This window comes from Macaca nemestrina, chromosome 13 (genome assembly GCF_043159975.1).
Source record: "Macaca nemestrina isolate mMacNem1 chromosome 13, mMacNem.hap1, whole genome shotgun sequence".
NCBI lineage: Eukaryota > Metazoa > Chordata > Mammalia > Primates > Cercopithecidae > Macaca > Macaca nemestrina.
The window spans coordinates 118,427,949-118,446,159 of NC_092137.1; the positions used below are offsets into that span (position 1 = coordinate 118,427,949).

Consider the following 18,211-nt stretch of genomic DNA (forward strand, 5'->3'; position numbering starts at 1 on the left):
AATGAATTAGCTATTTTTCTTCATGCTCTCCCGCCCCCGATCCCACCCTGACAGGCCCCAGTGTGTGTTGTTCTCCTCCCTATGTCCATGTGTTCTCATTGTTCAGTTCCTACTTGTAAGTGAGAACATGTGATGTCTGGTTTTCTGTTCCTGTGTTAGTTTGCTGAGGATAATGGCTTCCAGTTACATCCATGTCCTTACAAAGGACATGATCTTGTTCTTTTTAGTGGTGAAAAAGTGATATTTAAATATCCAACTATAATTATTAATTTACCTATTTCACCTTACAGTTCTATCAGTTTTTGCTTCAAATATTTTAAAGCTCTCTTATTGGGAACACACATGGTTAGGACTGTTGTCCTCTTGACCAACTAACACCTTTATCATTATGAAATGACCATCCTTTCTCCTAGCAATGTTCTTATTTAATCGACTTTGTCAGATATCAATATAGTCACTCTAGATTTATTTTGGTTAGAGTTAACTAGAACATCTTTTTCCATCCTTTTACCTTTACCTTATTTGTATAAAGGGTTTTTTTTTTTTTCTCCTTCAGTAGGCAGCATATATCTGGGCCTTCCTTTTGATAATCTTTGCCTTTTAATTATGGTATTTAGACAATATTTAGTGAACATTAACCGATATAGTTGAGTTTAAACCTGCCATCTTGCTATTTGTTCTATCTAATTGTTTCTTTCCTCTCTTTTTAATGCCTTCTTTTGGATTAATAGAGTTTTTCTGTTGTTTTTAACAATTTCATTTCATCTCTATAGGTTTTTAAACTATAGCTCTTTGTGTTATTTAGGAGGTTGCTTTAGGGTTTAGAGTACACATCCTTAGCTCATTACAGTCTTTCTTAAGGTGACATTATACCATTTCACATATAGCATTAGAACCTTACAACAGTATCCTGCCATTTCTCCTCTACCTGCCTTTGTGTTATTTTTGTAATACATTTTATTTCTACATGTTATAAACTTCACAACACACTCATATTTTTGCTTTAAACATTACTTGCTCTCAGCAGGCATACCTCTGGCAGCTTCTTTCTGTTCTCTTGCTAGAAATTTGTCTAAAATAAGAACAATAGGATCTGAGATCATAAGGTTTCATAATCTTTACTGTATGGTCTGTGCTCTGAAGCTTTTTCCCCATTGCTTCCTGATTGTTGTGAATTTGATGGATACATCACCTTCAAATGTAAGTGAACTGTTATTTTATAAACAAAGCAGATAAAAATCCAAATGGTGATTGCAAAAGTGAATTTGAAATAATTCAGTAATGAAAAAGAGACCCAAACAGTAGACTGTTATCAACTAAGTAGACAGCTGGGGGAAATCCCTCATGGAAAGGGAAGGGGGTGCTCTGCATTTGTTTATTGTAGAACTACAGGGCTGGCCAAAAGTTGCCTCTTTTTCCCTTTTAGGAACTGGTCTAAAATGTTCTCTCACTTAATGAGGCATTTCTCCTTTCGCAAAGCCAGATGTGGTAAAGGTATTTTATATATTCTTTAGCCAGCAGTTTTAGATGTAGAAAAACCTCTCCAATCTTTAAAAAAATTTCTTCTTGAAATATGAACAGTAGTATGAATTCTAGAATATCGTAATGCATTTTATTGTATTCAAATACACAGGATAAAACAGATACTGTGACAACAGGAAGAAGGGAGCAGGCTATACAGGAGAACTATAAGGAGAAATATATAGGCTATATAGGAGAAATTCTGAACCCAGTTAATGCGCACAGAGGATTTTAATTTAATCCTTGCTTGTACACCAACGGAGCGTTTAACTCCCTCTCCCCAGCAACTTAACGTCTGCAGTACTCCATGTTAGGGTGCACTTTCTATTTCTATTCTAATTCTATTAATTAGAATTCTATTTCTAATTCTATTTCTGCTTCCTAATCAAGGGCACAATACAATTGTCCATTTCTCAAATCCCTCTCTCCTCCTGGCATCTGGTTTTCTTGGCCCTCCACGTTCTCTGTTAAAATGAGGTCTCAAAGGCCTCAGCCTGGAGTTTCGTTAACAGAAGCTCGCTGAGGCGGGGCCTCGGGGTGCCCACTTCAGCCTCCCCAGACATTTAGGACAATTTCCTAAGTCGAAGCTAGAGATGCGTGATGCGTTTGGTGACTTTTCCTGGGTTCGCGCTTAAGCAGAGCCACAGGTTGTGGGGGCGACCAGGCCTCTGGCGAAGAGCAGGTGCCGCGGAGCCGGCGCGCCAGCAGCCCTTGGCCAAGGCCACCTGCTCTCAGGGCCCCGGCACCTCTGTAGGGAGGCGGCGGGCAGGAGACGCGCGCGCAGTCGCGCAGGGGCCCCCAGGCGAGGGTGTGGGGGAAGCAGCGCAGAAGACGCGGACCTGGAGCGCGGTCACCGCGTTCCCGCAGCGACCTGAGTTACCGAAGCCCGCGGGACTGGGAGGCCGTCGCGCGTGGGCAGGGGCTCAGGTTGCGCCCGGGTGCCTGTCGCGGCCCCCGCCCCGGAACGGTTGCAGCCCTGCGGGGCTCGCCGCCCACGCCGCGCTGAGGACGCTGCCCGAGCCAGGCGCCCGCCCCCGCCCGCGGTCTCAGCCGCTCGCAGCGCGCCGCCCCCAGCCGCGCGTGGCTGCTGGCGAAGGCTGAGACCGCGCTCCCGCAGACCAGTTCCCAGCAGCAGCGCGTCCTCCCTGCTCCGCGCCTTCGCTCCGGACCCGCGTCGTCGCAGCCCCGCGGTGATGAGCCCCGAGCCGGTCCCGCCGCCGCCGCCACCCCAGTGTCCCGGCTGCGATCGCGCGGAGCCGATCGCCCAGCGCTTAGAGGAGGGCGACGAGGCCTTCCGCGCGGGCGAGTACGAGATGGCAGCCGAGCTCTTCCGCTCCATGCTAGCCGGGCTGGCGCAGCCGGACCGCGGCCTGTGCCTGAGGCTGGGGGACGCGCTGGCCCGCGCCGGCCGCCTCCCGGAGGCCCTGGGCGCGTTCCGCGGCGCCGCGCGGCTCGGGGCGCTGCGGCCGGAGGAGCTGGAGGAGCTGGCGGGCGGCCTGGTGCGCGCCGTGGGCCTGCGCGAGCGGCCGCTGTCCGCGGAGAACCCGGGCGGCGAGCCCGAGGCGCCGGGCGAGGAAGGGCCGGCCCCGGCGCCCCGCGCGCCCCGCGACCTGCTCGGCTGCCCGCGCTGCCGGCGGTTGCTGCACAAGCCGGTGACGCTGCCCTGCGGGCTCACAGTCTGCAAGCGCTGCGTGGAGCCGGGGCCCGCGCGGCCGCAGGCGCGGCGCGTGAACGTGGTGCTGAGCGGCCTGCTGGAGAAGTGCTTCCCGGCAGAGTGCCGGCTGCGCAGGTTGGCGGGCCAGGCGCGTAGCCTGCAGCGGCAGCAGCAGCCCGAGGCCGCGCTGCTCAGGTGCGACCAGGCGCTGGATCTCGGTGAGTCGGCTGCGGGGAGGGTCCGCCTCCCCTACACCTGTCGGGCCCAGCAGCGGGGTGGGGAGCTGACCGGTGGGCCTGACAGGTTTTGGGCTTTCGAGTGCATTGTCCGGGCTTAGGGGTCACTTTGCTTCCTAACCATGGGAAGGTGAAAGGTGGGGGCGGCCACACCCTGTAGCCAGGAGAGGCCACCTGCACCCCACTGGTTTTGTCTTTTCCAGGATGCTGGTAAGTTTCCCGCGGCCCCGGGAGCAGCTCTGTAAGGTCCTGTAATTGCCTTTTGGCACCTTCTGCGCTGTTGAGGAGTGGGGAGGATGACGAAATATTTTTGCTCATCCTGAGGGAAAATGCACGTAACTGACACACTAGAGGCGCGGAACGGGGTGCCTTGTACTGGGGCAGGATTTGCTTTGGGTTTCAGCTAATATAGCCAGGAAGGAAGCCCCTCCACTCTGCTGTCATCACGTCACACGCTCTGGCTCTAGCCTGCTCTCTGTCTCAGAGGCCATCATTAGATGTCATGGCGTATTTAACTTACAAGATAGTTACACTGACTAGTGTGTGTAATTTTAAAATTATTCATTCAGTCACTCCCTGATTTATCTGAGGCCTGAGACCAGCAACAGGCACTCTCCTGCCTCCACCCAACCACCACCTGTTAACACTACTTAGCTGAAAGGAAGACCAAACTTCTGTCATCGTTTTGGGCTTTGACATATGAATATGCGCTCTATTGGCAGTTGTTTGGGGCCGTGCGAGGAGGACCGTTTGCTTTCTGGTTTCACCGGTTTTATGATAGGGGGTATGTGATTTAAAGCACTAGCCGAGAAGACTTGTTGAATCTCTTGTTACTAAAAGAATCTTCTAGCATGCTACAGTCAGTTCGCATGTTATTTTAAACCTAGGATTAAGGTTTTCTCTTTTAGAAAGCACAAATTATAAGGTGACTAGCATCCAATTTTGTCTTGCAAAAAAAAAAAAAAAACAATAATTGAACAAGTGCTCAATATCTATATCTAAATTGGGATATTCTCTGCTGGAATAGAGCACTTAACTCAGCTTTTCTGACAAGTATTCTGTAGTTTTTGCAACCAACATATCCATACTTTAACAGGCATATTTTTTAGTTTTCTACTAATTTACGTATTGGTGGTGTTAGAGCAGCACTACCCAATAGAATTGCCGTGTAAGCCACAAATATTTGGAATTTTCTTGTAGCTACATTGAAAGGGTGAAAAAAGCAGGTGAAATTTATTTTAGCAATTTTTAACCCTATGCATTCAAAATATTATTTCAACATGCCTTCAATTTTAAAAAATAATTGAGATTTTCCTTTTTTAAACTTAGCCTTTGAAATTCATTATATATTTTGCATTTACTGCACTACCCAATTCCAACACCAAATTTTCATTGGAAATGCTTCATCTATATTTAGATGTTGGAGAAGATATAGAAAAATGAAAAGCTGCGATGTTTATATGCTGCTGAAGGGACTGCATATTATACCCCTGAAAAATATTTGGTAGTGTCTACAGATGATAAGCCTGTCGTTGGCCAAATAGTTTCAAAGAGGTATATGCATATGTGCCCCCAAAAGAATGTGCAAGTAGGTACAAGAGTGTATGTCATTGTTAGAGACACCCCAAAAGTGCACACAACCCAAATGTCCAGTAAGAGCAGAAGGGGTGAATATATGATTATGTTTTCATAGCATACTATACAGAAAGAAAATAAATCAACTACAGTTACAAACTACGATGTGGACAAATCTCACAAACATAATGTTAAGTGGAAGAAGTCAGACTCAAGCGTTTTTACTATATGATCCTATGTATCTGTAAGTCCAAACAGACAAAATTACTGTAGGATGTTAGAAGTAAGGACAGTGTTTACCTTGGGTGAATGAAAAGGGAATAGTGATTGTGAGGAAGTATGAGAGGGATCTGTGGGATAGTGGTGATGTTCTGTTTCTTGATTTAGGGGATGGATACACAAGTGTGTTCACTTTGCAACAGTTCATTGCACTATATACTTACATTTTTTGCTTTTCTATGTGTATATTAGACCTAGTTTAAAGGTTTTTCAAATAGACTATTTCAGTAAATTCATATGAGAACTTATATAGAATGTATTCATTTTTCTATTCAAAGATTAGCTTAAAATTTTATGAAAACATTTAATTTCCAAATAAATTAGCCCTTTTAAAGAAGTTTTGATATAGTTAAAAAAAAAAAAAAAAAAAAAAAAAAAAAGGCCACAGATGTTTGGAATCAGAAATACCTATGTTTAGATCCAAGCTCTGACTTTTTTTTTTTTTTAGATGGAGTCTTGCTCTGTCACCAGGCTGGAGTGTAGTGGCATGGCTGTACAACCTCCACCTCCCTGGTTCAAGCAATTCTCCTGCCTCAGCCTCCCTAGCAGCTGGGATTACAGGCACACACCACCACACCCAGATAATTTTTGTATTTTTAGTAAAGATGGGGTTTCACCATGTTGGCTATGATGGTCTCGATCTCCTGACCTTGTGATCCACCCTCCTCAGCCTCCCACAGTGCTGGGATATTAGGCATGAGCCACCACGCCTGGCTTTTTCTTTTTCTTTGAGATAAGGTCTCGCTTTGTCACCCAGGCTGGACTGCAGTGATATGATCTCGGCTCACTGCAACCTCTGCCTCCTGGGGTCAAGAGTGATTCTCGTGACTCAGCCTCTCAGGTAACTGGGATTACAGGCATGCACCACCATGCATTGTATTTTTTTGTGTGTTTTTAGTAGAGATGTGTTTCACTATGTTGTCCAGGCTGATCTCCAACTCCTGTCCTCAAGTGATCTGCCCACCTCAGCCTCCCAAAGTGCCAGGATTATAGGCATAAGCCACCACACCTGACTTCTGACACTTATTTATTATGTGACCTTAGCCAAGTGTGGAAGTCATTAGTACTGGTCTATCTCTATACCTTCCCCAAACAAGGTAGGATTGCACTTCCTGGTCCACTTGTGATTAGGTGGAGCCATGTGACTACTTTTGGCCAGTAAGTTATGAGTAGAATTTAAAATCACTAGTACGTATGTAAGAGGTAAATAAATGTATGAAAATATAAAGCATTCAGAAGACAGTTGTCTATAAAAAAGAGCCAAGTGAGTATTCTGGAAATTCAAAATACAATATCTGAAGTTGAGAATTAATTAGATTTGTTACAAACCAGATGGCACACATCAGAAGTCTGAATGAGAAAACTCAGAAGCAAGTCAACAGAAAATATCCAAACTGAATCACAGAAGAAGAATAAAAGAGAGCATGAGAGTTATGTGAGACACAGACAGAAGTTCCAACATCTATGAAATTGGAATCCTGAAAGAAGAGAGAGGGGAAAGGCAAGAGAAATATTTAAAGAAAAAAGTAATTGAGAATTTTCCAAATCTGATGAGAAACTTTAAATCACTGAATCAAAAAGTTCACTAAGCCCGACAGGGTGGACACAAATGCACACACAAACATACACACAAAACCCATCCAAGTGCATTATAGTTAAGTTCCTGAAAACCAAAGATAAAGAGAATTTAAATGCAGTTAGAGAAGACAGGACATAGTTCCTTCGAAGGAATCATAGAAGACTGACAGTTGACTTTTAGACAAAATTATTAAAGCTAGAAGATAATGGAATAATGTCTTTAAAGTGCTGAAACAAAAAACAAAACCTAGCTGGAATTCATTACCCAGCTGAAAATATTTTTCACAAATAGAGACAAAATCAAGGTTCTTTAAACCAAAGAAGTAACTCAAGCTAAAGTATTTTATTGCCATCAGAATTACATTTCATAATATACTGAGGGGAAGTCTTCCGGCTAAAGGAAAAGTATCCATATGGATGCATGGAACTAATGCACAGAGTAAAGAGTGCTAGAAGGTGTAACAATGTAAGACAATATTGACTATTTCAAATAACAATAATAATGTCTTGTGGTATTTGTAACATACATAAAAGTGAAGGATATGGCAATAGTACAAAGCCAGAATGGGCAAATACAGTTAAATTGTTGTATGGTTTATACACTGTTTTGGAGGTAGTAAAAGTACTAATTTAAAGTAGACTGCTAAATCAGGTTTGCATGTTCTGTTCTCTTGAGTAACCACCAATAGGAAGGTAAAATTAAAAACCTGTAGTGAAATAGTAAAGTAATACTTGATTAATCCGAAAGAAAATGGGAGGGAAAAATAGAGCAGCAGAGAATAAGTGGGATAACTAGAAAAGAAATAGAAAAATGGGGATTTAATTTACATTAAATGTGAAGACCTGAATTTTCCATTTAAAAACTAAATGTTGGCAGACTGGATTAAGTGAATTATAGTTACATGCTGTTTACACACGAGGTAAACTTTAGGTGTAAGAACACAAAAAGGTTAAAATTAGTAGGATGGCAACAGAGACGGACAAAAAAAAAAAAAAAAAAAAAGGCCTGATATGGCAAAATGACTATGAGATAAAGTATTATTTAAGGCAAGGAATATCAGAAGAAATAAAGACATTTATGATGAATGAGTCAGTTCAACAGAAAAAATAATGTGTCATAATATTCCTAAATTTTTATGCACCTAACAACAAGTGTATACACACACACGTGGAGAGAACAAAAGGAGACAAAAGTGAAAGGGGAAATCACTGGAGATTTTGAACAAAACTTTTAGTAACTGATAAAGTAAGGATTGAAAAATAGGTAAGGATATAGGTACAACATACTGCAGCACTTTGATTTAATTAATATGTGTCTACAACTACTGCAAAAACACAGCCATTTAGGCTCCCATGACCATAGGCAGAGCATTGGAGTTGGCCTGTGGTTGCGTTTGCCAACTCCTGGATTAGGCCATGAAATCATAATAAATATTAAAAGATTGAAATCAGACTGTATATCTTCTTTAAACACTGTGGACTTAAATTAAATAGCAGGTAAACAGAATATTTTCAAATATTTTTAAATTAAGCAATATATTTTTATATAATGATGGGTAAAATGAATCACAATGTAAAGCAGAAAATTTTCTAATTTTCTAGTAATTATTAGAATTATTAGAATTTCTAATAATTATTAGAAAATTTTCTTTTTTTTTTTCTTTTGAGATGGAGTCTTGCTCTGTCGCCTAGGCTGGAGTGCAGTGGCGTAATCTCAGCTCACTGCAAGCTCTGCCTCCCAGGTTCACGCCATTCTCTTGCCTCAGCCTCCCCAGTAGCTGGGACTACAGGTACCCACCACCATGCCCGGCTAATTGTTTGTATTTTTAGTAGAGATGGGATTTCACCGTGTTAGCCAGGATGGTCTCGATCTCCTGACCTTGTGATCCACCTGCCTCGGCCTCCCAAAGTGCTGGGATTACATGTGTGAGCCACTGTGCCCGGCCAGGAAATTTTTCTAATTTACCTGAATGATAATGAAAATACAAATATCAAACACTATGGGATGCAGTGCAACAGTGCTTAGAGGGAAACTTCCTGTTTTAAGTGCCCATACTACAAAAGAACAGCTAATAGTGATCTCTAGGCTTCAATTTCAAGGTGCTAGAAAAAGAAAAGCAAATAGAATCCAAAGAGAGTACAGAGAAGGAAATAAAGGAGCCAAAATCAGTAACAAGACAGGAAAAATACAGCCCAATATTTCTTATGAATATAGTTGCAAAAATCCTAAACAAAATATTAGCAAACTGAATCCATTGATATCCTTAAAGAATATCACATCACTATCAAGCAGGTTAAGTTTTGTTTAGTCCTGGAAAATCAAGCAATGTAATTCACCATCTTTACAGAAAAAAGAAAAATGGTATGATGCGTGTTAGCATCTTTCAGGAAACTACGAATAAAAGGGAACTTTCTTAATTTGTTAAAAGTCTATAAAAATGAGATAGCAGCTGTCATAATTAATGATGAAATAATGTTTTCCCATTGAATGAGAAGGTAACAATATTCTATTCTCACTGCCACTCAGCATTTCACTGGAGATTCTAGATAGCTATGTATTAAGATTGGAAAAATAAAAGATAAACAAAAAACTGTCATTATTTGTAGATGACCTGGCATACGTAGAAACTGCAGAAGAATGTATGAACTATTAGAAATTATAAATGATTTATCCAGATTGCTGCCTACAAGGTCAATATAGAGGTATCAAAGTTAACTATATACTTAGAAAAAAGCAAATAGGAAAAAAATTTTTAAACAATTTATATAAACAGATTCCTTGGAATAAATCCTGAAATGTCTGAAAGATGTTTAATACCTCTACACTGAAAATTTCATTTCAATACACTGAAAACATGAAACATTTCTGAGAGAAATTAAAGCAGACTTAAATGGATGGATATATCATTTTTTTCATGGATTGCAAAACTCAGTATTGGCAAGACGTGAGTTCTCTGCTGATTGAATGGTAAATTCAGTACAATCTCAGAGAAAATCCTAGCCAATGTTTTTGGTGGAAATTGATGAATGACCAAGGCAACAATGAAGAAAAAAAACCACGCTGGAGGATTTACACCAGCAGATACCAATACTTACTATAATGCTGCAGTAATTAGGACAGCATTGTATTGGCTTAAAAATAGACACATTGAAACTGACTCTCACATATACAGTTTCTTGATTTTCTACAAAGATGCCAATGGAATTCAATGGGGAGAAAAGAGTTGCTTTTCTATATGGAAAAAAAAACTTGAATACCTATCTCACATCATATAACAAAATTATAATTAAGTATCTAGGAGTCATAGGAGACCCTTTTCAAGGACTTGGGGTAGGCAGTTGTTTCTTAAATAAGACACAAAAAGCATAACCATAAAACTTCTGTTCCTCAGAGGCCCCCAAAAGAGAAGGGGATGAGTATACAAATATCTTACTGAGACCTCTAATGCAGAATAAATAATGCCTATGATTCAAAAAGAAAAAGCCGATCTGTCTAAACACAGTAAGTACTCACTTAACACCATTGATAGAAACAACTTGAGCTGAAACTACGTAATACGCAAAGAGTTAAACAGGTGCTTTTTAAAACTAGATCTCCAACTGAGCAATTAACATCTAAAAGACTGCACAACATAATTAGTGCTCAAATGCAAATTAAAATGAAAATAAGTTAGTACATCCCCACCAGAGTAGCTGAAATGAAAAGAACTGGCAATAATTCATTTTTATTTGCAGCAATTGGAACTCTTAAATTACTGGTGGAAGCATAAGTTTGTGTGACAACTTAAGAAATATGTTTGGTAGCACCTGCTAGAGCAAAACTCATACAACCTCTGATGTGGCATTTATACTTTTGAGTATATTCCTAGATAAAAATGAATGCTTATGTCCATCAAAATATGTGTACAGGAATATTCATTACAGCTTTATTTATATATGCCAGAAACATTTGGGGAGCAGTTCAATTGTTCGTCACTAGTAGAATGAGTAAATAAATCAATCCTACAGTGTAATATTACACAGCGATTTTTAAATTTTATTGAAAGATTAATTTAAAAATATTACTGAGACATATAACAATATGAATGAATCTCACAGAATGATAATTTAGTGAGAAGTCAGATACAAAAAAAGTACATTCCATTTATAATTATCCATTTAGAGAAGTTAGAAAACTGGAAAAAGTAATCCAAAGTGACAGAGGTGAGAATGGTGGTTACCTTTAGCAGTGCACACTAAGTGGGATAGTGCACAAGGGAACCCGCTTAGGCCCTGGGGATGATTGGTGTGATGATGGCACGGGTGCATATGTAAGAGTTCAAGATACACACCTAAGATTTGTGGGCTTGACTCTGTAATTACAGTCTCCCATCAATTTGAATAAATAGGCTTTGAGGAGTATTGCCATTCTTTCTTTTCACAGGGAACACTACCCAGTTTTTATTACTTTATGTGTTTGTTTGTTTGTTTGTTTCTTTATTTGAAACTGGGTCTCACTCTGTCACCCAGGCTGGAGTGCAGTGGCACAGTCTTGGCTCACTGCAACCTCCACCTCTCAGGTTTAAGTGATTCTTGTGCTTCAGCCTCCCAAGTAGCTGGAATTACAGCCACGTGCCACCATGACTGACTAATTTTTTACTTTTAGTAGAGATGGGGTCTCGCCATGTTGGCCAGGCTGGTCTCAAACTTGTGATCTCAAGTGATCTGCCCACCGCGGCCTCCCAAGGTGTTGGGATTACAGGCATGTGCCACCATGCCTGGTTCATTTAACTCATTTAAAATAACATGTAATTCTCCATTTCTCACCACTGCACACATTTGACAAATTTTATAGCTGTAACCCTAGCTCCTAGTACAACAGTGGCTCTGGGTTGCAATTGGAAGACAGCCTTTGGTGAACCCTAAACACAGATGTGGTAGACATCTCTTGTTTTCCTCTCAAAGCCTGGGTCGTAGGCTGCCCTCTTACGACTTTTCCCCATAGAGGGGTTAATTGGTGAACCTACTGAAATTTTGCATCAATTCCTTGGGAAGTACATATGTACATTTTTCTTCCATATGTTTTGTCTCCACAAAGACTTTAAATGTGCACTTCCTCTTCTACTTATTTTTGAGTGATCCTTGGAGAATTCCTTTAGTTTTGTTAAGCCTAAGGTTTAATCCTTAGAAAATGTGTAGGCATTTATTTTATGTGTTTTAAAAGACTAAATTGTGAAGTGCTGTCCTCACAAATGTATCACCAAAAGGTGGAAGCCAACAGAGAAAACAGTTTGATTCATTCAGTGTCTAGATGAGAAGTGTTTGTTTTTTGGCCTTTTGGCTAAGATCAAGTGTAGATGGGAGGTGTGAATTTTATGAAATTTGGACTTCAGTTAAAGCACCCTTTAGAATGTGAGTAGAAACTTAAATATAAAAAAGAATGATTAAAAATAAATGTAAATGAAATGTATTTTTAACCCTGGAAGCTTTATCAAGATTAATTAAGCTAACACAAAGATAGTATAAGCAGAGGAATAATGAACAAGATATTAGTAAAACAGAAAAAAATTGACTTAGTTAACAGGTCAGAAACTGGTTCATTACAAAGACCATTAAGGGACAAATATTTGACAAATGTGTTGAAGAAAAAGCGAGGCATAAATACCATCAGGAATAAAGAAGCGTAATTGCGGATATAAAAGGATATTTACAAAAGATTTTAAAACTTATATAAAAAGGACAATTTTAAGTAAAATACAAATTATCAATATTTGTCCCTGAAGAAGTAAAAGGCTGACATGAGCCTGTAAAAAAATGGTAATGCCCCTCAGGGATTCTCTTCTGCTGAAAAGGTGCTAAGGTCAAGCAAGTCCTTACAGCTCTCAATGACTGATTTCCATCTTATTTCAGATCATAGAAAAATGTGGGAAGATTTTCATCTCATTTAATAAGGTTAGTATAATCTTGGCACCACAATCAGGTAAAGCTCGCACAAGAAAAAAAAATGTATAGGCTAGTCTTACATATGTATATAGATGTCAAAATCCTAATTAAATTTCTTAGTAGTTTGAGTCCAGCAGTGTAATAAGAGTTAAGACCAAGAAGAGCTTATATTAGGGCCATAAGGATAATCCAGTGCTAGAGAAATCTTTCAGAGTAATTCACCACAACAGGTTGAAGGAGATAGACGATATGTAATCTCTCAGATGCTGAAAGCAGTCTATAAAATTAACACCTACTTGTTATAAAGTCCTTACAGAAAACTAGGAATAGGAGAGAAATCACCTAACTGGATAAATATTTTCTCTCAGAAACTTACAACAAACGTATTTTATGTTAAAACATTAGACACACGTTTTAAATTCAAGAATAAGAGAAAATGCTATCACTATTATTGCAATATGAGAGTATGAGAAAATAGGAGGTACAATGTATAAATACTAGAATGAAAAAGTCAGAGCGAATTGCGCATGACATTCTTGTTTAAAACATTCCAGAGAATCCATTGGCAGATTGGACTAATAAGAAACTTTAGCCAAGTGGAAACAGGATACGAGATCTCCATTCTTACACAGATTTGCAGCAGATATAACCCAAGCCTAAAAAACTATACTTCTAGGAGCACATTTTTTTTTGTAGATTTCCAAAAATCTCCAAAGGAGAATTGTATATTTCAAAATGCATTTAACTGTGTGTATGAGGCACTTTCACCAGTCTTTTGGTTGGAAATAATCTAATGACATGCTAAAAAGGCAGATATCATGAGGATAATCTAATAGAATTCTATAATGTCTTCTCAGCAATTAAAATGCTCAATTTAAAGTCATATGAATTGATGCCAGCATTTCAGAGTTACTATGCGCATTTTCAAAGATGAAATACATAAAATCTCGTGTTCAATCATAATTAACAGATGAATATTTTCAGTTGTTTTGATTATAGGAAACACTAACTTGGGAACTTAATTAAGAAAAATGTTATTCCCCAAACCAGAATTCCATTCTTTCATTAGTTTATCTGTATTCCAAAAAAGTACTTAAATTATTATCCTTACCATATTTTAAATTGCATCAATAAGAAATCTGTGAAAATTTGTTTTCCTTCTTGTTAAACAAATATCTATATAATATCTTTCCATTTGCCTCTTTGCCTGCAAAGCCTAAAATATTTACTATCTGGCCTGTTACAGAAAACAAGTTTCTGCCACCTGCTCTAGCCAGTTATCCATACCCAGCAATGTCTCTTTTAATAATTCAAATTGTATTCTTTAACTCTTGCTATTTCTTTCCACTTCTACTTTTTTCTTGTTATACCTTCTCTATGTGACGTATATGTGGTGATGACACATTTATAAGTAGTTACTTTTCACCATGTCTTGGTGTAATATCTTGATGCGTCAGTTCTTTGGTGCAGGCTTGCTCAGTTACCTACGTCAACTAAAAGGAAGCTAGTAGCATTTGGAAAGGACCAAGGGGATAATTTGAAAATAATCAAGGTTGAGGTTTTGGAGGAAACTGAAAACGTACATCAGGTAGAGGGATGAGAACACATGTTAGGAGCTCAGAAAATGTGTGGTTGAACTAAAATGCATAGCTGTAGCCCTCCTACAAGGATCGTAGGTGGGCGTAGGTAGAGTGAGCCAGGCCCCACAGTAAGGAAAAAGGCTGTGATGGTTCTGCCTTTCTGAGGTCTGGCTTCCTGCCTTTGCCATGGGACTCTGCCAAGTCAATACTTCGTAGACTGCAAGTCAGTTCAAAGAGAGAGCCAGTTTTGGCTTCTGTGTAGCTGGACTTAAGTCTGTGGCAGCGTGTGAGTCATTATCAGGACCTCTGCTCTTGAGGAATGCAGAGAAAGGAGTTTTTTTTTCTTTCTTCCCTTAAGAGAATGTACTCTAGGTACAATTATGGGGACAAATCAGCATCTACCAAGTTGTGTAGAAAAACAAATTATGGGCCAGGCACGGTGGCTCACACCTGTCATCCCAGCACTTTGGGAGGCTGAGGCGGGTGGATCACCTGAGGTCAGGAGTTTGAGACCAGCCTGGTCAACATGGTGAAACCCCATCTCTACTAAAAATACAAAAATTAGCCGAGCATGGTGGCTCATACCTGTAATCCCCGCTACTGGGGAGGCTGAGGCAAGAGAATTGCTCGAACCCAGGAGGCAGAGGTTGCAATGGGCCGAGATCACGCCATTGCACTTCAGCCTGGGCGACTGAGCGAGACTCGATGTCTGGGAAAAAAAAAAAATGTTTTACTTTTCTGTTTCTTAAACATGAATTTCCTTGCATACTTTCATAAAAAATTATTTTAAATCTCTTCTAAAAATACCTAGCTGTAGCAGTAAGAGGATTCAGCCGTTGCTGAATTTATTATTGGAGATGATGTAGCTTGTGTGTGTGTATAGGAATACTCAGTGGTACTCTGTTTTTCTTGGTGCTTTTTCAAGTCTTGTTAATCTTCTTCCTGTTTTCCTGAGAGGAGCTGTCAAAAATATACTTCCCAAATAACTAAACTCTAAATATGATTGGAGGGAGCAGTTCTTTCTTATTTCGTCTTTATACTTTATACGTATGTATATATACACTTTAATATATGGAATGACATTAAGATTGCTTGTTTTTAAATGCGGTCATTTTTATTGATTTGTGTTCCTCCTGTCTTTCAGCTCCTGATGATAATTCATTATTGCTGCTGCGGGCAGAGTTATATTTGACCATGAAGAACTATGAGCAAGCGTTCCAGGATGCCAGTGCAGTCTGTCAGAATGAACCTCTCTTGATTAAGGTATTTGTATGTGTTCGCTTTGGAGATAATCAATGTGAAGTTTATACCATTTTCTTAAAAATAAAAGTAAGATTATTGTGATCAGGTACCTGTAGACAAAGTATGTTTCCCTCAAGTTACTGTAGCCTACATTTAGCAATCCTTACCTCATACTAAAGCAACCTGATTTAAAAGACTAAATCTCCAACTGAATTTAGCTGAGAAACACGAATTTTGATTACACTTAATAGATATTTAGCTGAATAATATGCTGCCTGCATTGAAAAAATATATAAATAAAATCAAATTTTATAAAGTTGTAAGTGAAGAAAAAAATATTTAAAATTGCAGCGTAAATAGGAAGATCACATAATGATCCTGGTTAGCTGTTGGATCCTAATATGCATATGAACAAATCAATGCTATTGGTGAAAGAGGTAACATTTTGTGTACATTTTACACTAATTTTAGTCTCTGTGTTTTGATTGGAAAGGTTTAATATTTCTCTCATGACAAAAAAAGAACTTTGCTGATCTAATAATGATAGCTTAAGTAGCATTTAAAGAAGTTTAAGAAGCCAAAGAATAAAAGCTTTTTCACGAATCTTTGAATGTTAAAGTTTTGAAGAGCTTGTGATGAAATTACCAGCTATAGCATGCTCTATTAGTCAGTGAATAATTAAAAATATTTATTCTGCTCTATTACTTTATATCACCTCTGTTTTAGAAACATTAAAGAGACATTAAGCCAGGTTAGTAGACAAGCTCTGGGAAGCCTGCCTTTTTCCCTCCCACCTGTTTTTTTTTTTTTTTTTTTTTTTTTTTGAGGTGGAGTCTCGCTCTGTCACCTAGGCTAGGCAATTCTCCTGCCTCAGCCTCCCGCGCAGCTGGGACTACAGGCACCTGCCACCACACCCAGCTAATTTTTTGTATTTTTTAGTAGAGACAGAGTTTCACTGTGTTAACCAGGCTGGTCTCAATCTCCTGACCTCGTGATCTGCCCGCCTCGGCCTCCCAAAGTGCTGGGATTACAGGCATGAGCCACTGCGCCCGGCCTCCCTCCCATCTTTTAAAACAAATATTTTCAGGTTAGCTTGAGTGTCAAGTTCAACCTAGGAATAAGCCCAAGGATGGAAGCAGATATTTGTTGGACTAAGCTCAGAAATCTATTTTGTTGCTTGTTTGCTTCCCTATAAAAGAAGTTTAGACTCCAGTTTCGAATGCCTTTTCTCCTATGCCTTCATCCATTCTTCTTTAAAATTATGTTTTCAATTGACAAACAAAAATTTGTATAATTTATCAGGTGCAATATGTTGATTTGAAACATGTATACACTGAGAAATGGCAAATTCAAGTTAATTAACATATGCATTACCTCACATACCATTTTTGTGGTGAGAACACTTAAAATCTATTCTCTTAGCAGTTTTCAAGAATGCAATACATTATTATCGACCATATTCAACATATGGTATTGTAATAGATCTCTTGAACTTATTTCTCCTGTTTGACTGAAATTCTGTATCTTTTGACCGACATCTCCCCAGTTCCTCTCCCCTGCCACTCTTCTTCTGAGTTAATTTCTATCAGTAATGATCAAGCTTTAGTTATTATGAATTATAACTATTATTTCTGACTGACAGCAGCCCTGCATTGCCCTCTGACACTAGATTCCTCTCCATAGTATTATTCTTTGAGCTAAAAACTTGACAGTGTGTCTCTGACGAAAGATAGACTTAATTCCTACAGAGGTACGTGGCTAATTGTAACTTTTCAAGGGAGGCAGCAAATGAATATCTAGTGTATGAGGTGGTATGAGATGATGGCCATATCTGCAGGGTCTGTTGCAAACCTGTGGACCTCAGTTCTTGACAGACACCCAGTGAAGAGAAGCTTCAACCAAAACGTAGTTTAATAAGTAAGTTGAAGATAGTAAAAGATATATTCTAAGTTTATTATTATAAGTAAGGACTGGGGAAGAAGTGCTACTGGAAGGTAAGGCAAGGGGATGGGCAGTAAGTTCACTGAGGAGAAGACTAAGGTGGCTGAGTGTGATCAAGCTGAGATGGAAGCTGGTTTAGAACCAAGCATTTTGAGAAGCACTTCTAGACTCTCGGGGGAGTTGGGTTACAGCAGTGTGTCTTATTCAAGCAAAACTGCCCTTTCAAGCATCCAGTCATGGCTAATATTCATCATGGCTAATGATTCAAAGCTTTTGGAGCAACTGGAGATAAGCCATTGCCAGCAAAATATTTGCCCATTTGCAGAAATAGATACAGGCATATGATCAGTTTGATCTTACCCACACAGCAAACCTGTAAGACTTAAAATTACTTAAAAGCCAGTTAATTTATTCAGTTAATAAATATTTATTGACATTGTGGTATCAAAACTGCAAATCTTGATTGGGATTCTGAGCACATGTATGAAACACTTGAAACTTTACGTGAAGTTCTTTGTGCATAGAAGAAGGTATTATTTTCTCAGAACTTTTGATAATCGAAGCAAATTTAGACACTACTGAAACATGAAAGTTGGGGACTTTCACAAGGCCTGAAAGGGGCCCTAGCAACTTTGTATTCTTACTTTTGTACTTTTCCTGACCAGGTGCAGTGGCTCACACCT

General features: G+C 39.6%; 1 protein-coding gene across 1 annotated transcript in view; it reads left to right on the forward strand.

Annotated features, from left to right (window-relative positions):
- Nucleotides 1–2,363: 2,363 nt before the first annotated feature.
- LOC105490096 (LON peptidase N-terminal domain and ring finger 2) overlaps nucleotides 2,364–18,211 on the forward strand; it is a 38,000-nt gene continuing 22,152 nt past the window's right edge. Inside the window, exons 1-2 of the mRNA XM_011755406.3 lie at nucleotides 2,364–3,393; nucleotides 15,490–15,608. Of these exons, the coding sequence (XP_011753708.2) occupies nucleotides 2,715–3,393; nucleotides 15,490–15,608 (798 nt within the window). The 5' untranslated portion in view covers nucleotides 2,364–2,714. The remainder of the gene's footprint in view (nucleotides 3,394–15,489; nucleotides 15,609–18,211) is intronic.